At 45.9% G+C, this 22817-nt stretch overlaps 1 protein-coding gene across 1 annotated transcript in view; it reads left to right on the forward strand.

Annotated features, from left to right (window-relative positions):
* The window catches only part of NUAK1 (NUAK family kinase 1), a gene marked incomplete at its 5' end in the record, with an annotated part of 72356 nt that extends 67481 nt beyond the window's left edge, over positions 1-4875 (forward strand). Inside the window, one exon of the mRNA XM_029955424.1 lies at positions 632-4875. Within this exon, the coding sequence (XP_029811284.1) occupies positions 632-1785 (1154 nt within the window). The remainder of the gene's footprint in view (positions 1-631) is intronic.
* Positions 4876-22817: the final 17942 nt, after the last annotated feature.

Genomic DNA, 22817 nt, shown 5'->3' on the forward strand with positions numbered 1-22817 from the left:
ACCGGGTGTGGGTCTCAGAGCCTGGCCAAGGCCCAGGGCAGGCCAGCCTTGAGGATGGCCCCTCTCACCACCCAGGTATGCCAGATGTGAGCCCCTCTCCACCCTTCTCTGTCTTTCCTTCTCTGATGACGGGCGTTTTTCTCACCATCTCAGCCCTAAATTTCCTTCTCATGCTGACACACTTTCCCCATGACCTTGAGCACCATGCGTTTCCACAAGCCTACCTTGGAGGCCTAGAGAAAAGCCATGGTCACCTCCACCTGTTTTTCCTTTTGGTGAAATGAAACCCAGCAAAGGAATGGCGGGGCTCTGCTTGTGGTTGGGTCTGGAATCTGTGCCGGTTACCCAGACTTCCCCATTTAATGAAGATCTGAGCTGATGGAGAGTGTGGTAGTTCTAGAACATTCTTTTACTTCTATGGAAAAATGTGCCAGGATGTGACAATGCACTGGCCTGTGGTTCTGGGTCCTGATGATGCTTTTGATGCACTGTCTGGAAGGTGTTGGCTCCCGCTCCCTAGTGGTGCTGGACCAGGTCTCCCACTGGAGTGAGCATGCCTCCTTACCCCTCCTGGCCCTGTCAAGGCCAAGGCTTCCGTGTAACGTATCATTCTTCTTCTCTTGTCCCATAGATGCTCGAGGACTCATTCGGTGGATGCTAATGGTGAACCCTGATCGCCGGGCCACCATTGAGGACATCGCCAACCACTGGTGGGTGAACTGGGGCTATAAGAGCAGTGTCTGTGACTGTGATGCACTGCACAACTCTGAGTCGCCGCTCTTGGCTCGCATTATTGACTGGCATCACCGTTCCACGGGGCTGCAGGCTGAGGCCGAAGCCAAAATGAAGGGCTTGGCCAAACCCGGGGCCTCGGAAGTCATGCTGGAGCGGCAGCGGTCACTGAAAAAGTCCAAGAAAGAGAACGATTTTGCCCAGTCTGGCCAGGACTCGGTGCCCGAAAGCCCATCCAAGCTGAGTTCCAAGAGGCCGAAAGGGATCCTGAAGAAGCGGAGCAACAGTGAACATCGCTCCCATAGCACGGGCTTCATCGAAGGTGTGGTCAGCCCTGCCTTGCCCTCTGCTTTCAAGATGGAGCAGGACTTGTGCCGGACTGGTGTACCCCTCCCCAGCTCCCCCGAGGCAGAGGTGCCAGGTAAACTCAGCCCCAAGCAGTCAGCCACAATGCCCAAGAAAGGCATCTTGAAGAAGACCCAGCAGAGAGAATCAGGGTACTATTCGTCCCCCGAGCGCAGCGAGTCTTCAGAGCTGTTGGACAGTAACGATGGGCTGGGCAGCAGCATCCCGTCCCCCAGCCCCCCAGCCCCAGCCAGGGGCACCTCCCACAGCCTCTCCTGCCGCAGGAAAGGCATCTTGAAACACAGCAGCAAGTACTCAGCAGGGGCCATGGACCCGGCCCTCGTCAGCCCCGAAACGCCCACACTGGAATCCTTGCTGGAGCCTGGCGTCCCTGCCGAGGGTCTCTCCCGGAGCTACAGCCGGCCCTCCAGCGTCATCAGCGACGACAGCGTTCTGTCCAGCGACTCCTTCGACCTGTTGGATCTGCAGGAGAATCACCCTGCCCGCCAGCGCATCCGCAGCTGCGTTTCTGCTGAAAACTTCCTCCAGATTCAGGACTTCGAGGGGCTCCAGAACCGGCCGCGGCCCCAGTACCTGAAGCGGTACCGGAACCGGCTGGGAGACAGCAGCTTCTCCCTCCTCGTGGACATGGACGATGTGACTCAGGTCTACAAGAAAGCGCTGGAGATCTGCAACAAGCTTAACTAGCTCCCCAGGGTGCAGGGGGTGGGTGGTGGGTGGGTTTGGGGGGAGGAGTGGGAGCGATGACTTGTGCTTGTGAGCTGGTTACCTCTTTGCTGGCCATGACGACAGACTGAAGAAGGATCGGTGCCATCTTGCTTGGCCAAGTCTGCAGCCTTGTGCCAGCACCTAAAAGGGAGGAATGGGCTCTCTGCCAGCCCTGCCAACTGCCAGTCAGAATTTGGGTCCTAATTGGCATTTACCTTGTGGTACCTCCCAGAGGACCGGCTGTCCAGGGGAGGTGGTGGTGGCCAGCACTAAGAGGGTGGGGAGGAAGCATATGGGAGAGGGCACATTTCCCTAAACCTCGTCCAAATACTTCTGGAGGAGGGGCAAGAGAGACTGGGGCCATCTGCTTGGGGGTGAGTTCAGAGCTTGCTTTTCTCCTCCTCACATTAGCAGGCTTGGTCTGACTGCATGGGGTTGGCAAGTAGATTTCAGCAACCTGAACTTGAATCGGTGATTGGTTGATAGTGGCCGCTGGGGGTGCTGGAATGAGTAGCCTAGGCAGAACGGGAAGGGGTGTCGTGATGGAACCGTGGTGGTGCCATGGGATTGGGAAGAGGGGACGGTAGTACTCCTGCCATGTAGTTGCCATCCTGGACCAGCTCAGCCCTGGGAGTGTTGGGTCAAAGCCTTCTGTGGGCTCCATGTTTGTCCTTCATGCCGCTAGTGTGACCTTTGTTAATTTGCTACTCTACCTTGAATGGAAGACAGGGCCTCGGTCAGAGAGAGAATTCTCTCAACACTGCTAAGGACATAGAGGAGTCAGCCCGTGGTGATTTTTGGGCGTTTTGCTGTCTGCCACCTCTTTCCTGATATCTGTGTTGCTCTTCAACATAGCCTCCCAGGGACGGACAGGGAACCAGTTGGTGGTGTCAGAGGTCAAAACTGTGGTGTGTAACAGAGCTTGGGACCCTCTGTGGTCTTTGGGCAGATGAATGGAGATTGATCCACACCACCAAGGGAACAACCTGTCGATTTCTTTAACATCTCACTATTAACTGGAATGCTGCCTCTTGGTTCTCACCTGCATGAATTGGATGTGATGCTCTCCATAGGAGTAACTGGCTCAACCATTTACCCTGTTTACTAATAGCAAATGGTTTCCCCATCCACCAAGTGTAGAATCTGCAGAGACAGGTGAGTTTGCTTCTAGGGAGTTCGTGGGTAGGTGGGATATTTGGATGAGGAAAGGAAAGTTAGGCAGAAGGTACCCCCCCACCCCCACCCCATATCTAAGTGTTCTGTCATGGGTTTGAATTCCTAGGCTTTGGGGGAAAAGAAAGTTGCATCCATTCAAATGAATAAGGTGTTGAAAGAGCAGAGTGGGTTGGGAGAAAGCGTACGGGAGAAGGACTATTTTCCAAGATGCCGTCCAGATGGTTTTGGAGGAGGTAGGAAAGAGATATGACAGGACTCTTATGTTGAAAAGCAATAAAACTAGGTATTTAACTCCTAGACACACAGATTGCAGGTGTTAAGAGGTCAGTCCCGCTGTGGGACATCTTTAGCTACTGGTATGGAATTAATGGTCTCTTTGGGGAATTTGAGATGATTTCAGATCCTACTGGCCTGGGAAAATGGAACCCTTTGATTCAAGATGGCTGGCCTCTGGTAGTCACATAGATATATAAGGGGGACTAGTCTTGGGGGGTATTTTTGGAAAAACTAATAGACAGTAGTTCATAAAGAGATGAGAAAGAATTCACCTTAAGGCACTGAGAACATTCATCGGCATGAAACTGCCCTTTTCTTGAGGAGATGGCTCCATTTGTCCCCTGCTCTGGGGTTGTGGCTTGTGCATGCCTTTCGGTTGAGCTGAGTGGTGGATTATGGGAAGCTTCTTGGTTTTCTTTCATTCAATTCCACCTCCTTCCTGAACTCCAATATAGGTTCAAAGGGAAAAAAATCTGTAGATAGCAAATTGTGTGTGTGTGCTTAGGGGGCATCCTGCAGCCTCTGAGCTCCACACGCCTTGTCCCGTTTTATGCAACCTCTTCTGAACAGCCTGTACTGCCACAGCACCAGTCCAGCCTGTGTGGCTGCTGGCTGGCGTAGTTGGTGGCTGTCCATATGACTAAGGTATAACACCTACCTACTGGATGATGTGCTTTTTCCTTTTGCCAAGTGATTGTATTTGTTTAAAATTTCCATCTTTCTAAAAAGACACTCATAAGGAAGATCACTCTGCTTCTTCCCCTCCCCCTCAAAACCCCACACATGCGTGTTCTCTTTTGTCAATAAACATTGACAGTGGACTGCGGCGAAGACAGCCCTCCACTCAGAGGCAGAGATTCTGAGCTGAGTCCTGGTGTGCTGCTAACTAGCTGGTGGCCTTAGGCACCTGCAGTATTTTGAGGGCTACCTCCTCTCTTTAGCAAGGGCTGGAGGGGTGGATTAGCCAGTCTCCAGGCCCTGCCTGGTTCCGACATTCTGCTAACACCCTGTGATTCTTGATGCCCATGTTGACTCTGTCCTTTCAAGGAAAATCTTGGAATAGAGAGACAAGCCCTTGACAAGCAGCTCCCCTGCTTCCTGATTGAGTCCTATCATCCCTACCAGCCAATCCCCAACCAAGGAAGTCATGCTCGATTCATTTCCATGGAATTTACAAGTGGCAGACACTTTCATGATCTGGTGGACCAAGCAGGGGACTGCACGCCGGCTCTCCTGGTCCTTCCCTGCCTCTGTGGGCCTCTCGGTGTCTTAGTTTACACATCTGCCAAAGAAGGAGACTTATACTTCTTTTTACAGGTAAATTTTAAGGCATGATCAGTTTTCAGGAAGTGCTTCAAGACCTTAGGCGAAATGAAAATGCTAAGTGCTCTCTGACTTTCCATCCCTGTTAGAAGGTGCTGCTTCTTCAGATGATGGGGAGCCCTTTTCAGGGGGAGGGGGAAATTCAGGTGAGCATTGCTCTGGCCTGCTGTCTTGAGTACAAATGTGAATGATCGACTGACTGCTTATTGCCAAACTGGAAATGTTCTGTAGGGATTTACTGGCATGGTATCATTCCTAGAAGAAAAAAAAAAAAAAGAGAGAGAGAGAGAGAGAAACTTGACTGCACATTTTTTTTTAAATCCGTGTTGTGACTTTTATTTAATTTCTATTTTTTTTGGTAATAAAAAGTTGACTTTTTTATTTGAATTTGTCTTTTTTTAATTTATTGGTCTGAAAGGCATTTCAAAGGTATTATAATAATATATTGGTGTAATTTAATTGGTGCAACATGCTTTATGGCTCCAGTCAAAATTGGTTTTCATTCTTTGATTGGTTTGAGCCCAGAACAGCCTACAGGGGGAAAAAGCTGGATAACCATCCAAAGTGTGTGTATTTTCATTGGAAACTGACTTTTGTTTTGTTTTTCATTTTTTTGTTTTGTTTCCATTTTTATTTTTTAAATTAAATAAATTGCCATGAGCTGAACTGAACTGGGACCTTGCTTCTTTATTTGGTTGTTTTCCTCTTAGTTAATTAAGTGACAGAATGGGCGTAAGGAGCAGAAACCCACCCAAGCTGCAGCTCAGAAGGGGAATTCAATTGAAGTTTTTGGAGCAGGAAACGCAGCTGGTAGCGCAGCCGGAACCAGAACTGGAGAAGTAGGAGCCGAGAGAACTCCAGGCCCCCTTATTCTGCCCTTATTTACACACCAGCTTTCTTCTTCTCCTCCTTTTGTAGCCTTGCTTCCTCCCTGATTCATGACCCACCTTGGCTTACCCCATACTTCCCAAATATTCTTAGTTCTGGGTTCCAGAAAGAGACTACTGGCCAGTTTTGTCAAACTGGACTAGAGACGGCATGGAAGGTCATGCTCTCTCTTCACGGTTCAACTCCTCTGCCTCCCCTTCTTCAGAAGCCCCCTCTGCTCCAAGGGCAGCCAGACTGCTATTCTGCTCTAAGACCAACAGGCCATATTATTTCCTAAAGGGGAAGGCCGCTGCTCTGCCTATGGTAAGATGGCATCCTGAGTCTCATTTTGCCATTATTCCTTGTGTGAATAGACTCTCCAGGAAGCTCTTAGAGAGAGGGATGAATAACAGGGTAAGGTGGATCCCAGACTTACAGTATCAAATGACATCAAGCCCTACCCTAGTATCAAACAGTAGAGTCATGCTCTGTGCTGAATAGCAGTGTTTGGGGATCCGTGCATGAAAAGTCAGAGTTTTCAAAGAAATTGCAGTTTATACCCCTTGTCTGGTCTACTGGGAGAACATCTGATGAAGCTTGTCACATGTAGCAAATAAAAGCACAGGATATCCAGTTAAGCATTGGATAGTGTTTTAGTATAAGTATGTCCCATGCAATATTTGGGTCATGCTCATGCTTAAAGAATTATTTATCTGAAATTCAAATGTAACTGGGAATCATGTAATTTATCTGGCAACCCAATCTGATGAAGCTTAAATAGCTAAGGTGACTGGGCACCCGGTGTGGCAGAGGGTTGGAGAATGGATGCTTATGATGTGGCCTGCCAAGTTAGGATGTGTCTATGCCTCTCCAACTGGGCTGAGGGAGGAAGAATCCCAATTCCAAGTTAGACTTGATGATTGCTAATGAATCAAACTGCTTCTCATCTGTGTGCCTCAGTTTTCTCATCTGTCTGAGGGGTATATTAATTGCTACCTTTACCCAACTTTAACAGGCCCATGAGGAAGGAAGGAGAGAATTTCTAAGAAGTTGCCTTGTGTGTAGAACTCATTACGACTGAGGGAACCACAGCCCTTTCCTTACAGAGCAACATTCACTCACTTCGAAAATAGGATGTTTTAAAGCAATCTTCCTGGCTCTTAATTCTCACTGTGGACATGTCAGTCATTCAAAGCATAAGGGACTAAGGGGAAAGGTGAATCCCTTTGTAAAGACATAATTCTGTGGCTACATAGAGGGACTAGCATGCACATGGCCCAGAGGCTGCATGAAATGTGACAAGGAGGAGACAAGGAAGAAATGGGAGTGGCACCGTTTACCTGTCAACTGATAGGTTGGTGAGGTTTAGGAGAAGGGTCACTTAAGGGAAATTGAGGGAAATCACATTTATGGAGCTTCTACATGTGCTCGCTTTGTCCTTACTCAGAGGCAAGTGACAGAAACCCAGCTCAGACCATGTTACTGCTTCAAGCAACTGAGGACTATGAGGACTATGTAACTAAAGACTGAGTCCTTAGACTACGTCTCAGGCACAGCAGGATCCAGGAGTTCAAGAGATGCCGTTCGCCTCTTTTTCACTCACTCTCCCTGGATGTGGGTTTCATTCTCAGGCAGGCTCTCTCCACATGGAGCAAGATAGCTCCTGGTAGTAGCAGGATTATGAGGTCCTTTTCCTGTGTGATCCTATAGTCAGAGATGCTTACTATCCTAGCATTTATGTGCCAGTGGAGGACTGTGATTGGCACAGTGTCTCCCTCTTGCCTGGCCACAGAGTCCAGATGGAGAGATGCTCTGATTGGTCATCTTGGATCATGTGGCCACCCTTGTGGTATACTTGAAAGACAGCTCATTCAGAATCATAGGATTTGGGGGAGTGATGATGCGATCCAGAACTAACTAAAAAAAGTTACACAGTTTGGGCCTCAATTTCCTCATCTATAGAATAGCATTGATAATGCTATTTTGGTAAATGTGATCATGATTATTTAAAATAATCCCTGACTTCAGAGTGATGGTGAAAATTAAGTAAAATAAAATACCTAATCCAGGGCTTGACATATAGAAGATTTCTAATTCATACAGACAGTGTAAGGGAAGACCACAATATAATACTATACAGAAGAGATATATTTGTTAGGGATATTTTAGCTGTCAAATCAGTTATAACGTGAGAAAATCCAGCTGAAACTGGTTTAAACACTGAAAGGGTTTTATTAGCTCATATATCTTGAATTTTAGTGATAAGTTGGATTTCATAGTTACTTAGATCTAGTGGAATAATGAATAATAAACAAGTAAATAAATACCACCCCCCCAAATTATAGATTGTAATAACTGCTATGAAGGAAATGGATAGCATGCAGAGAGAGAGAATTAAGGGAGGGGGTACTTTTGTAGAAAGAGTAGTCAAGGAAGGCATCTCTGAAGAGGTTACATTTGGGCAGAGAGTGGAAGAAGAGCTAGCTCTATTAAGAGGGAGCATTCTAGGCAAAGGGGTTGGTCTTTGTGTCTTCAAAACAGCTTTATAGGGTTAATCTCTGGTCCATTGCATAGGACAACCATGGTCCATGGAGTGTGGTGTTTTGCTAAACATATGTGGCCAAGTTCTAACGTGGACAGGCTATGATCATTTCTGACTTTGTGTACCCTTAATTACAAATGGCCGCTTCCTTTGACAGGTGGTCCCCAGATGACATACATGCCATGACGTGCAATTTTAAATAAGAATATGTTTCCACTGCATAAAATCACTGCCAATTTATTGAAATTTATGGAGAAGATGTTTTTAATCCACAGAATCATGCAAAGTTTGGGGCATGGAAGTGGAGCAACAGTAGTGCTCTATAAAGACCAGAAAGTGCAGAGTAAGGTTTTCATGTCACAAAACCTGCCCCATGCTGTCACAGCTGTCTAGTTCCAGTGGGGAATTGTGGGAGGGAAATGGCAATCAATATTTTTAAATTGTGACAATTATTTTCCTAGTGAAGAAAAATTTATGGTGCTCGTTTCTACCTGACTGGGAATATGCACTGTGTCTCTACCTGCTGGTTTCCCCATCCACCCCTGTGCTGGTTTTCATTTGTGAATTAGTCTGGATAGGCTATATTATGCTAAAGTAACAAGTCCTGGAATGTCAGTGGCTCAATATGATAAACGATTATTTCTTACTATCATCAAGTCCAAAGCATGTTGGGCAGCTCTCTCTGTCATGTCTTCGCCACACAGGGATCTGAGCTTCCTCCATCCTGTGGGTTCACCATCTTGGGGTCCTCCATTTCTAGCTGTGCAAATGAGGGATAGAGAGAGCACCAGTGAGGACCTTTTAAGGGTCAGGCCTGAATGTGGATACGCCATGTGTGCCATCCTCCTGTTGGCCACATCTTAGTCACCTGACTCCAACCTAATTTCCTGGCTAGTCTTTGAGGCTATAATACTTAAAAAGTGGAGAATAAAGTGGAGTCATATGGGCACATAACAATGGGTCTTTCACAGCTCATGTCTGCTTCCCACAGGGAGGGCCAGCATAAAGGAAAGTCATTTCTGTTGGTATTAACTGAGTGCTTACTGAGCTAAAGGCAGTGTGCTTACCCTTTACATACATCATCTCTTCTAATGCTCCTTTAATGTTTTAATGTTCCCTGATCTCCATGTTTAAAGATGAGGAAACAGTGTTGGAAACATGCGGTGCCCAAGTCACCCAACTATTAAATGTGGAGCTGGATTCAAGCCTGGCTGACAAGCTTCTGAGCCCAAGCTTTTAACTGCTCTGTTGTGCTCCTGGGATGATCCTTCCTTAAGTCAGACTCCTTGATTGTAAGGCCCTTCTTGTCACAATCCTTGTCCATGTAAATGGCATTTTCTTGCAGCAGTTAAGTAGACACAATCGGGAATGGAGACACTGGCCCAAGTCAGTGCACTCTCCAAACAAATATGGTGCCAGGTTCTAGAAGAGTTCGTCTCAGTAGATAAAATTAATAGAGTTGGTTCAGGTTTCTTAACTCCTCTAGAGTGGAATGGGATGGAGGAATGAGTCTTTCTCTATTCTGTGGCCTCAAACTCAGTAGAAGGGGGCAGTAGGCCTTCAGTGGCTAGATTTCTTCTGTCCAAAGCTGTGTATTCACACACACCCAACAGTGCTATATACATTCCTTCCTGTGCTGACGTGTCTCTGGGGAGCTCCACTACTGGAAGGCTGAAAGCTTAAAGCAACTTCTTTGGAGTCATATGGAAACACAGGATGCCAGGCCTGCTGCATGGACCTGCCGGGCATCAAGCATTGCAAAAACTTCCATCACAAAAAACAGAGCATCATCACGTCTCCAAACCCAGAGCAGGATGACAATAGAGGCATGGCCTCAAATCAGACTTCCAGAGGAACACCTCCCAGTCAGGAGAAACTGAGGGTGGGCAACAGCTCATTTTGGAGGCATCTGGAGAAAAGGGGCTTTTAAAATATAGCCGTCCTGAGAAAGTACTTCAAATAGAAATTTGTGAATCACTGAAGCTGAAAAACATCTGATGCAGCAGTGCCTGGGCATTCCAGAAGCTTCAACCATTAGGCTTTGGAGCCCAGACAAAAGGATGTGTGCAGAGCAGAAAGCCAGATGCAGACCTCTGAACCAGGCCTGCTGGTCAGCTCCTAAGAGGTCACGGTTGTGGGCTCAGTCCCTGTGGTGTACAGATGGTTCCTGGCAGTAGAAACTGCTTAGATTGGCTTCTCATTAATATGTAAATCTGGGCACCATGGTAATAAAGTAAAGAGTCATGGAGGCTTGGGAAACATTGGCTCCCCTTTTCAGAGAAACAACTCATAATCACATGCTCAGATCCTTTTGGGATCCAGAATCATGGGATGCTGCCCATGAGGCTAAGCTGGACCTAATGAGGGAGCATCTTGACTTGTGCTTGTGTCCAGTGCACCATTGGACAGGGAGGGTGGGGGAATGCATCCTGGCTCTTTATGTTTCCACTGGAAGTGACACATGGTGCAGTGCTCACATCTCCTGGGTCAGCACAAGACACACAGACATATTCGTCTTTGGAGAGGGACAGGAAATGCCATCCTTTGAAGAGGGACAGAAAAATGTAATCCTCTTCTGAGACAGTGGAAATGCCTGGTGAGTAGCACAATAGGCAACCATCCCTTTTCTAAGTGAATATTTTGGAGGGAAAAAAAACCCCTCACTTTCTAGTCTGGCATTTACTGTATTTTTGCACGCGTTTTCCTTCTCTCCTCATCCCTATAGCCTAGAATGCTAGAGGCTGTTATTATTCCATTATCTGTATAATTATGAAAAGGGTGTCTTTCTTAAACTAAACTTGAAGTATAATTCACATACAATAAAACATATATGAGTTTAGTTTTGAGGAATTTTGAAAAATGAATACGTGCATGTGACCACCGCCACAGTGAAGACAGAGAACGTTTTCACTATCCAAAGTCTTTCTAATGCTTCTTCGCAGTTTGTCTACTCTCCACACCTTTGGTCTTGGGCAAACTACTAATCTGCCTTCTGACACCATCTCATATAAATGAAAGTGTATGGCACATACTCATTCGTGTCCAGCTTATTAATTCAGCCCAACACTTTTGAGATCCATCCATGTGGTTGCAAGTAGCTATAGTTCATTCTTATTTAAACTTTTTAAAAAGTTTATTATTTTTAATAGAGTGAGCAGGGAAAAGCAGAAAGAGAGAGAGAGAGAGAGAGAGAGAGAGAGAGAATCCAAAGTGGGCTCTGTGCTGACAGCAGGGAGCCTAATGCGGGGTTTGAACTCATGAACCACAAAATTATGACATGAGCCAAAGCCAGATGCTTAACTGACTGAGCCACCCAGGCACCCTGTGTAGTTCATTCCTTTTTATTGCTATGTGGGATTCCATTGTATGAACATACCGCAACTTGTTCTTTGGAATAAAGCTTCTCTCAACATTTGTGTAAAACTCCTCATGTGGACACGTGTTAGCATTTTCTTGGGTAAACACCTATGAGTGGATTGCTGGATTTTATGGTACATGTATGCTTAACTTTCAAAGAGCCAGAGTTTTCTATAGTGGTTGTACCATTTGACATTATTTCCAAAAACATAGGAGAGTTCCAGTTGCTCCATATCCATTCCTACACTTGACATTGTCAGTCTTTTTAATTTTAGTTATTTTCGTGGGTAGGTAGTGTCATTATAGTTTTAATGTAAATTTTCCTGATGACTAATGATATTGAGCATCTTTTCATGTGCTTTTTGGCTAAGTATCTCCTTTTGTAAAGTGTCTCCCTAATATTTTGCCCTTTTTAGAAACTTGGTTGGTCATCTTCATATTACTGAGTTGTAGGAGTTCTTTATATATACTAGACACAGGCTTTTATGAGATATATATTTGCAAATATTTTTCCCATTCTGTTTGTTTGCCTTTTTATTTCTTAACAGAGTAATTTGAAAAGCAGATGTTTTGAATCTTGCCAGAATCCATTTCATGAAATATTTAATGGCTTGTTCTTTTCATGTCCAAAGAAATTTTTGCCTACACCAGTGCTTCAAAGATTGTCTCTGTTTCCTTCTAGTAGCTTTATATTGAATATTTTACACTTAAGTGTATGCTCAATTTTGAGGTAAACTTTTGTTTACCACGTGGAAGAGAGTTGAGTTTCTTTTTTTTTTTTTCTCTTTTGCCTACAGATCGATCTTCAGTTGTTGGAGAGCAATTTGTTGAGAAGGCTATACATTATTACTGGTTTTGTTTTAAATGAAATAATGTAAAAACATGGAGGGAGGAAAACCTTAAGAGACTCTTAAATATAGAGAACAAACTGAGGATTGCTGGAGGGGATTTGGGTGGGGAGATGGGCTAGATGGGCAAGGGGCGTTAAGAAGGATACTTGTTGGGATGAGCACTGGGTATTATATGTAGGTGATGAATCACTGGGTTCTACTCCTGAAGTCATTATTATACTATATGCTAGGTAACTTGGATGTAAATTTAAAAGAACTAAATTAAAAATATGAACCCTTGTGATTACACTGGCTCACCTCAATAATCCAGGATAATTCCCTCAGCTCAAAATACTTAAATTAATTGCACCTGCAAGGCCCCTTTTACCCATGTGTCATATTCACAGGTTCTGGGAATTAGGATTTGACTTTGGCAAACTTATATTCAGCCCGCTGTACCTTCCTTCAGCAGAAAACAAATGCTTTCATGAAAATACAGATAAATGAGTAGTTCAAGTTCCATCACCATTTTGGTCAATCATTGACCAATCTGGTTAAGTTTGGAGTCAAATTAATGATAATTGTAAACTAAATATCAACTGTTTGTAAGTCCTCAGAGTCCTTGAACCTACTTGTATTTCAAGATATAAATAAAATTTACTCGAACTCCCATTGCACATAAAAAAAGATCTTAAAATGATCTTTTAAACAAACAAATAAATAGAATTATATTAAAACTTAAAAATCAGGCAATATCTTTCATATGTACACATAACTTTATGTTTGCTGTATTTTCACTCCTCTGTGTTCCAAGCTGTCCTTTGGTATCATTCTTCTTCATGGAGAATTTTCATCAACATTTCTTCTAGTAAAGGTCAACCAGTGACTACTTCTCTCCAGTTTTCTTTGTTTGAAATAAAAATCTTTATTTCAACTTTATTTTGGAAAGATATTTTTTCTGTTTATAACATTTTAGGGGATCATTTTTATCTCTTGTTCCTCAAAGTTATCACCCTATTATCTTCTGGTTTGTACAGCTTCTGATTAGAAGTTTGTGATCATTTTTCTCTCTGTTCTGTGACATTTTTCTTTTCTGTGCAATATCTAATATTTTTTACTTATCATTTATTCCTTTGTGAATTTGATTATGATTTCTCTTGATATGTTTTTGTGCATGTGTGTATTTATCTTTCTTTGGGTTCATTCACCTTCTTATGTTTTATAAGTTTATAGATTTCATCAAAATTTGGCTTAGAAGTTTTTTTTTTAATGCTTTATTTTTATTTTTGAGAGAGATAGAGACAGAGTGAGAGTGGGGGAAAGGCTGAGAGAGAGGGAGACACAGAATCTGAAGCAGGCTCCAGACTCTGAGCTGTCAGCACAGAGCCCCACATGGGGCTAGAACCCGCAAACCATGAGATCATGACCTGAACTGAAGTTGCACACTTAACTAACTGAGCCACTCAGGTGCCCCAAAATTTGGATTTTAAAATTGCCATTATGTATTCAAATGCTTTTAATATTTATTCCTCTCCTTCCTTTCCTTCTTGTACTCCAGTTACATACATGTTATGCCACTTGATACTGTTAACATTTTTGACAATGAGGCTGTGGACATTGTTTAATCTTTTTTTCCTCTTTGTGTTTTGTTTTGGATTTTTTTGGTATGTCTTCAAATTCAGTGATCTTTTATTTGATAGTGTTCAGTCTTCTCTTAATTCCACCTAGTGAAATTGTAGTTCAGATATTGCATTTTTTTTTATCCCTAAAAGTTCCATTTGGTATACATATGCATTAAGCAATGTCTCTGTACTCTGGCTGGTGGGAACTTGAATATTTCCAGCCCGGGGTGAGCTCTGAGAACTGTTCAGCTTGTAGCTACCCAGTGATTGTTCTTCCTCTTCTGTTTTTTCTCTCCTGTTATTTTCCTTTGCCCAGCTTTATGGGCTTTCTCCCTGCACATGCACAGATTAGTATTTAGCTAAAGGCTCTGTGTCCCTATGCAAATTTCTAGAGCTCTTTGACTGTAGCGTGTCCTCCTTTCCAGTACTCTCTGCCTTAAAATCTAGCTGCCCACAGTATCCATGATCTCTGTTTTGGTTCCTCCTTCTGGGGAAAAGATTTTCACCAGAAATTTCCCCCAGGTTAAGTGGGTACAATTGGAGGGTTTACTTTGTGTTTTCTTTCCTGCTGGGGATCATAGTTCTACATTGTTTGTTGCCTGATATCTGAGCACAATCGTTTAATATAATCTGTTCTGTCTTGTATTTTGGTTTTACAATGGGGTTGTGGGTATTTCATAGGAGTTTATCTTTCATAGATAAAAGTAAACGTTGAAATTAAGCCATTGCCCAATCACAGAGATGGGTGATGGCAGAACTGAATCTTAAACTCAGATAATGACAAACACCAAAGCCTATGTTTTTTACTTTTTTCTTTAATGTTTATTTTTAAGAGAGAAAGAGACAGACAGACAGACAGAAGGAGACACAGAATTTGAAGCAGTCTCCAGGCTCTGAGCTGTCATCATAGAGCCCCATGTGGGGCTCAAACTCACAGACTGTGAGATTGTGACCTGAGCTGAAGTCAGGAGCTTAATCAACTAGGCCACCCAGGTGCCCCTATGTTTTTCAGTCTCAGGTAAAAATCCTATAAGTGAAAAGCAAATTGATTATTTTTTTTGCTGGTAATTTCAGTAAAAGGGATTAGCCAGGGAGTTTGCTGTCATAGTTGGGGTGCTTCTCAGGGGTGCCATTGCCAAAGTGAGCTTTCATTTATTTTTTTCCCCTGAGAGTGAGTGCAGAAAGTGTGAGGCAGTTCTTCATTTATTGGCTCACTCATTTGTCAATCCTATCGCTGATTCATCTATTCAAGACTATTTATGGAGCACCTACTGTGTTCCAGGTGCTAGGCTTCTCTTCACATGGGAAGGGAGGAGATTTTCTTTCACTGTCTTTCCCCCCTCCTTGCTTGTTCTCCCAAACCTTTAACATGAGCATGTGGGAAGGGCCCAGATGGTGGCATTTTAGGTTTGTCTCTCCCTGGATTCTGGTGGAGCTTCTGAGTGGTTAGGAGGGAAGTTAGGGCCTCTTTCCCTGTTAAAATAAATGCCAGGACCCCTGGGAGGAATCACACATTAAGCCATTGTCAGCTGAACCTTAGCCAGCCATTAATGTTTCAGGAGAGATTTATTAAGTGCTAACTGGGAGTAAGAATGGAGCACAACATGGACCCCTTGGGAATCCTTGGGACAGGAGGCGAAGGCAAGGGAATTCTCACAAGAAGGGTGGCAAGGATAGGCTGAAATTTGGTCTCAAGCTGAACTGTCTAAGGATCTGACTCTTGCCTTCTTTGGTCTGGGTGTCATAAGGACAACCAAGGTGAGTGGTGTCTTGTAGGTTACAGGTCCCGCCCACACTCATTTTGTCCTTGGGGCTGCCTCTCAATAGTCCCTGGAAGTAAACATCAGTGCCGCTGAGGAAACAGAAGCTTGGAGAAGGGAAGTCGTGGGCTCAAGTCATGCAGCTGGTAAGTGGATGGCCTGAATCTGAACTCAGTCCATCTGACTCCAGGGCTTCCTATCCTAATTCTGCTCTGTCATCTTAGCATGCAAAGTTGCTTGCTTTGACCCAAAAATCTCTGCCTTCATTACCTCTGCCATCCATTAAGCATTTTGCACATGCAGCCCCTCTACAGAGCACAACGTTTTGTGCCAAAGGTCATCCGGGCTCATGTGTGTCCTCCAGATGTGTGTGGCCCATCTTGGGAATGAGTTCTTCCCCTTTGTGCCTGGTCGATTGGAATGGAAGTGAAAAGCAAGTCTCGCCAACGACTGCCTGGGAGACCAAGAAATGACAAACAAAAGGACACAGAGATGTTCTCATCTTAAAGCTCTGCACTCCATCTGGGCAACTAAATTGGGCAGAAAGAGCTTTTGAGGAGAGCAAGAACAAAGCAATAGCCTATCATTGGGTTTGCTGCTGCTGAAAAACAAAATGCAATGTATTTGCAGGGTGAGGTTGCAAGGCTGTTTATAAGCGAGGCACCAGCAGGACCCAGATGAAGCCTAGATGGGTTAATGAAATAAACGCGCTTCCTGCCTCCCCTTGATTTATATTTCTAAGCTTGCACTCCATAGTAATTCAATAAAGCTGAAATGGCAGGAATGTCTGGCAGAGTTTTTGAGAATATGATACTTGGCTCATTGTGGTGCTTCAATTTCAGTGTCTGGATAAGAGGGCGACACCAAGGGACATCAGAAACAACTTTTGTTGTTCTCTTTCAGCCTTTACTGCGGCAGCACAGCTCACTGCTTCTCAACTTTATTCATGTCAAAGTAGCAGGTTATTTATTGAAAACTTCCTGAAGATCATGGTCTAGCTGAGAATGATGAGGTTTTCACTGCCCGCCAAATGGGGTCCTTATAAGTGGGAAGCTTATGCTTCAGTTCATGATTTTTCTTCTTCTCTTGATGTAACAAGAGATGTTAGCTCTGTCCCCTGAGTAATACTGGGATTGATCCTCATGGTTCTTTTCCTGTTAGCGGCACAGAGACTGTTTGAGGCCTCTTCCTTGTATGCCTATGTGAGATGGGGGTGGGGTGGGGAGAGACAGAGAGAGAGAGAGAGAGAGACAGAGAGTGAGGGAAACATACAGAGAGAGAGAGAGGCAGAGACAGAGAGAGGGAGGGAGATAATGAAAGGGAGGGAAGGAGAGAGACAGAGGGAGACACAGAGAAATATATTAGTCTTAGAAGAACTTATTTAGTTTCCATTCTAGTAGCTTTTGTTGGGTAATACTCTGTCACTTAGAGCTTCAGAGTAGAAATCTGCTCTTTTTGTTGGTTCTGCACCACTTCCTGTGGGGATCAACCCCTCCCAATGCAAGGTGGTTCCAGTGGGGCATCACCTTCTACCTGAAGGAATGAACTCTTCACCCACCCTAACTGGTTGGATTTCTTTTTCTCCTAGACCCAATGAATTATCCTGGGTTCATTCCAAAAAAAAAATCCAAACAGAGCCCATCAGTACCATGTAGGTGATTAAGTCTGGATGTTGCAGTAGAGGGTTTTGGATTCTTTTCCTTCTTTCTTTTCTTTCTGGAATGACCATGGGAATGATGTAAACCTGGAGATACTAATGGTAGCCAGTTTTATTACCAGATGGTAAGAAAGATGGCCTGAGAATGAAGCCAAGAGAGGACAAAACAGAACTAAGAAAGAGAATTAAATGCGTACTCTAGCTTTATTTGAACTCTTACGTTCAGCTGTCCCTAAAACAAACACTAACCCAGGACTTCACAATTATGAGACTTAGTCCTTGTTTTTTTGTTCTTGCTTTTGTTTTTGGCTTAATTACTTTGATTTGGGTTTAGGTCCATTACAACCTAAGGATTCCTGACTGATACAGTTTCTGAGTGTAACATGGAATCAAAAGCCAAAAGAAACTCTTGATAGAATAGTGGTGATGAAGACAAACTTGGCCTCTGCTCTCACATTGTTCATGGTCCAAAGGGCTGTCATTTCAATGGCTATATTAGTCAGAGTTTTTAGCTTCAGACATTTCAGACACAAGTTCTGGTTCTTTTATGCAAGAATGGAAATTATTGAAGGCTATTCTATAACACAAAACCTTCAGGAACACCAGACTTTGAGACTATAGGTGCAGAAACAAAATTCTGTCTTAGAACTTGTCAGGAGGAGACTCCCCTTCCTCCCCAGCCAGCCCCGGTGGTCACAGACATTGCCCTCTGACTGCCAGCATCTGACGGTAATGCTGGGGACAGGCCACTAATACACAGTATTTGTACAGTGGCTGCCTCTGAAAATTGGACGTGGCTGCCACCACCTTTTTTAGAATAGACTCCCTGTGGGGGTCTGCACACGGGTCAAAGCTAGGCATGGATTTGTCTAATTGGAGGGGATAAGGTTGCATGCCTCTACTCTGGTGGCAACGGAAGTGATTATCTGGTCTCTATAGTAACCTCTAAGTTGCACCATGCCTCACAAGACGGGGACTTCTTTGGACATAGCACATGCCTTAAAAATGTTAGGTAGCCAGATAGGATGACAAATACCCACAGTGTTGACCATATTAGGGAAGATTAAGTTGGAGCACATACCATCTTCAGCCCCAACTACACTAACTGTGAAGTGCGCTGTGTGGAAGGCCCAGGTTGGACAAACTGTGCAAAGTAGGCACATGTGGCCTATTTCCCCATGAAACCACACGATCAATGCTGATTCTTTCTTGCTTGCAAATCACCTTCTAATAGAATGATAATCATAAGCATGAGACAAAATCAACTTCCAGTTTGAGATTGATAAGGTAATGAATAAGTTCACTCTTTCTACTCTAGGCTCTGAGTCTATTAAGAAATCCACCCAGGTAGTTGGCCTGATTATTAGCTTTATTGTTGATAAAGAAAATTAGAGACTATGGCTGGAGCCCTAGGCCATCTTGGGCCTTTTGCTCTTTCTCTCTTGAAGTGAGGCAGAGAGAGGCTGAGAAGCTGGATGAACACAGCCTCCCCCATGCAGGTGTCTCACGTGGGACCAGGGGAGGAAACTGAATTCCTGTGGGTGGACAGGAAGCAAAAGTGTGGCCCCAAATGGCCCCATGGGAGCTTGCCCTATGCCCCCCTTTCTGGTCCGACCAGGCAGATAATCACTGTGCACTGAGAGAGAGAGGAGTAAAAAAGGTAAGGACACCATGTGCCCCTCTTACCAATATTCCCTTCTGTCAAGAGGGAAGGACATTCCCCCTCCTTTGTCCAAACAGGAGCAGGAAGCACTCCCAGTACCGTCATTACTGGAGGTCTTCCTCTGTGTCAGACATGCTACTGAGCACTTTACAAAAATGATCTCATGGAATTTTCATGAAAACCTGATGAAATGGCACAATAAGAGCTAACACTTATTTGGTGTTTATGCCAGAAAATGTCCTAAGCCCTTGGCATCTATTCACTCATTCCTCACCAGCAGGGCTCTGGCATGAAATGGGATAGCTTGAGGGGATTTTAATGAAAGGACAGTTTCTGAGGGTATGGTTAGAGAATAGGCCAGATGCCAGAGAACGGCAGTACCCAGGGTTGATGAAGAAGGAGTGAGGATGGGGCGGGTCTTGGGCTCTAGAAGGACACAGCTGTGTCAGGAAGGCCTCCATGACAGGAGCTGTCATCAGGCAAAGTGGCTGGCTGGAGGTGACCATTGGAAAAGGCTGTCTCCTGTGCAGTTTTTCAAGCCCCACTTGGCATGTAAGAACAGGCCTTCTCAGCCCTGAAACACCTCCTTCCCGGGAGATAAGGACCCTCTACAGCCTGTGCCAGGCTTATCTCCTTGTATGGGAATATCTTCCCCTGTTTCAGGCAGGATGGATTCTCTTTTGTCCAAAGCACGCATGTCATACGGCACTTGGCCAACTGTGCTGTTGATCTGTCCTCCATGGGGAGAGGAGAGTTTTCTTCTGCTGGGGCACAGAAGGGTGCCCAGAGGCCAATTTCCCTGCATCATCCATTGGGAGAGCCCTACTAGCCCTGGGGACCCATGGCCACCGTTGAAGCTGACCTTGTTCTGTCTCTTCTCTGTGTATGTAAAGCATTGTTCCATTCAGAACTTGGCCGTGTCATGTTCTTCTTGCACTTCCGGTACCATGATGCAGTGAACAGAAGTGTTTAGAGTTGTTGCTGGGATTGGAGCTGATGTGTGGAATTCTGTTCGACTGTGACCCTGCAGGGAGGAAGCTCAGAAATGACCACCTTGGCCCTGATGGTGAGCCCCACGGCTGAACTTCAGCTGGACCCAGCAGGCAGGGATCTCTGTTGGCATAGTTGCCACGGGTCACCTTGAGCAAGGTGGAGCAAGGCAGAGAGTATATCTGGTGGGGGGGGGGCGAGTGGGAGATACCCAGCAGAGGCACATACTACCATCGTCCCCGTTTCCAGACGGGGCTCAGAGAGGTCGGCTAGATAACAAGCGGTAGGTTATAGCAATGAGATGTGGCAAAGACAGGCGGCAGCTCGTTCCCCTCACTATAAAGCTCACGTTCACCAGTCCCTGTGGGGCCTCTTGCCTCTGCCAAGAGACACACGGGCCCACGCCCAGGCTGGCAGTTGGGGACTGACATCAAGTGGGTTTCATCTTTGTGTCAGACAAGCTACTGGGCAGTTACGGTGACAGGCCCGTTGAGACAGAAGAATCTCAGTCCCTGAGAGGTTAAGTGACTTACTCCAAGCCACGCAGCTGGTTATTAAGTAAGGTAGTGACCTAGGTCTGCCGGATTCCAGAGCCCATGATCTTTCCATCCTATCGTGGGGGAGGGGCATGAGGAACGGGAGGAAGGGCGGCGAAGGAGAGCGAGGTAAAGAAGTGGCTGTCGTGGGGGACTTTTGGAGAAGGTAGGCGGCAATGGAGGGGCATTCAGGTGGTGAGGACCCTCTGGGCCTGGGAAGCATATGGCATGTGGGCGGGAATCCTGGAGTGCCATCTGGAGCTCCGTGGAGCCCCAAAGCAGCATTTATTCCTGCAAAATCAGGACAGCAGGCTGCAGCTTCATGGGGAAGCACACGAGCCTTGTGCTCCGGATGGCGCTGCCGGATGGGAACCTGAAATCACGCGCCAGCGGAGCGGGCACAGCCAGCAAGCATCTGACTCCCCAGCAGAGCGGTCATATGTTCGCCATGCGTCTCATCCTTCCTCCTTCGACTGCACTTTCTCCGGCTTCCCCCTCCCTTCTTAACTTGCTTTCACTTTTTCTTTTCTTTTCCTTTTAGCTCTGGTGTTCTCAAGTTTCCCCTGCATCCTCCCAGGGCTTGGGGATGCGCTTTCACTTTGATACACTTCAGGCCTCTCCAGTTCATTGCGTTCCAATCAGAACCCCGTCTGCCCATGCAGAGCACCTGCTTTCTTCCTCTGCAGTTTCCCATGTTGCTTAATTGTGCCAGCTGTGCGGGGTGGAAATGTGGGAGGAGCCAGACTCTCCCCTCTACTCCCCTCCTCCCCGCTCTTCGTCTCTGTCACCAGGCCACCTCTGCCTCCACCACCACCATCTTGGCTTTCACCCTCATCTTCTCTCACAGGAGCTGAACTCCCCAGCTGCTTTGCCGCTTCTCACTCCCTCCCACAGGCACTCAGCCTCTGGAGTTGTCTTTCTAAAACACAAATCCCACCTCGCTTCAAGACATGTTCTAGGTGACATCAACCTTCTTAGCAAGGAGGGGAATTGGATGCATTGCAGAGTGGCTTTGGGAAGGAGGGTACGGTGGGCACACTTGGGGCCCCTTAGGAGATTCCAGCCGTAATGGCAGAAAGGACCTGTCACATGGAATTTAGGTGAGAATCAGTTGACCTTACGATAGGGAGAAGACCGTGGAGCGTCCGGGTGGGCCAGGTGCGATCACATGAAGTCTTCACGGCAGCCGAGGAAGGCTGAGTAAGGGACAGCCACAGAGATTCCAAGTATGAGAAGCCGTGCCTGGCTTGAAGATGGAGGGGGCTGCAGGTCAAGGAAACAGGAACCCCAGTCCTACTGCTGCAAGGAACTGAGTTCTGTCAATACGGCAAATGAGTTCGGAAGTGGGTTCTTCCCTAGAGCTTCCAGAAAGGAATGCAGCTCTGTCAGCACCTTGATTATGGCCCTGTGAGTCCCTGAGCAGAGAGGTCAGCCATGTCAAGCCAGATGCCTGAGCTACAGAGCTGTGAGATAACACATGGCTGTCGTGTTAAGCCCCTAAACTTGTGGTACTTTGCCATGGCTGCCCCAGCAAACTCATACAAACAGAACACCAGTTCCGAGCTGAGCACGCCCTGTGCCCCTGCTCCTGACCAGGCATGGTGGCAGGTCCTTCCCACTGTGGGGCCAGACAGCGCCCTGAGCGGCAAGCACCAGAGAGGGGCCCCAGTTGATCTCAGAGAAGAGGCTAGGAGATGACTCCCAGAATCTCCAGAAAGTCTGGGAGACAAGGCTTGGCAAACTAAAGGCTTGGGACTATAAAGGAAGTGAGTGGTCAGACCTCAGCCAAAATTAGGCCACCGAGCCAGTTTGCTGAGGAGACCCCCCACTACCACACCTTCCTGGCCGCTTTGCTCCCTCAGCCCAGTCTGACCTCTGGCCAGGGGGCATGGCTGGCCTAGAAAATGAGACGGTCCAGGTCAGAACTGCCAAAATGGACCCTTCTCTTACCCTGCTTTCGTGGGTACTCTGAGATTTGAAATCCTGGGAAGATGTGTCTGCCTGCTCTAACCTGGGTCATAGATCTAGAAGTTTCAGATGCTGGGAACCTCAAAAATGACACACAACAAGTGACAAATCATTCTATGTCATTTCATTTAACCTAGCAGGAAGCTTTTATTATCCCCATTTAATAGATGAGGAAACTGAGGCCCCCTGGGAAGATAAAGTTACTTGAACCCAGATCATCTACGTTTTGAGCACATCACACGGGATGTACCTGCTGGGTGAAAGTCAAGGTTCAGATCTCTTCTGAGGAAAGAAGAGCCAAGTGGATCCCACTTAGTCCTTGGCCTGGAGGACTCTGGGTAGATGGATTGAATGGGGGCAGGAGCTGGCCAGACACCGTCCTGTCCTGTTTGCTTGGGAGGCCTGGGCACGGCAAAACTTTATTTCCCATATTTGGCAAACCAT

This window comes from Suricata suricatta, chromosome 10, assembly GCF_006229205.1.
Source record: "Suricata suricatta isolate VVHF042 chromosome 10, meerkat_22Aug2017_6uvM2_HiC, whole genome shotgun sequence".
In the NCBI taxonomy this organism is placed as follows: Eukaryota; Metazoa; Chordata; class Mammalia; order Carnivora; family Herpestidae; genus Suricata; species Suricata suricatta.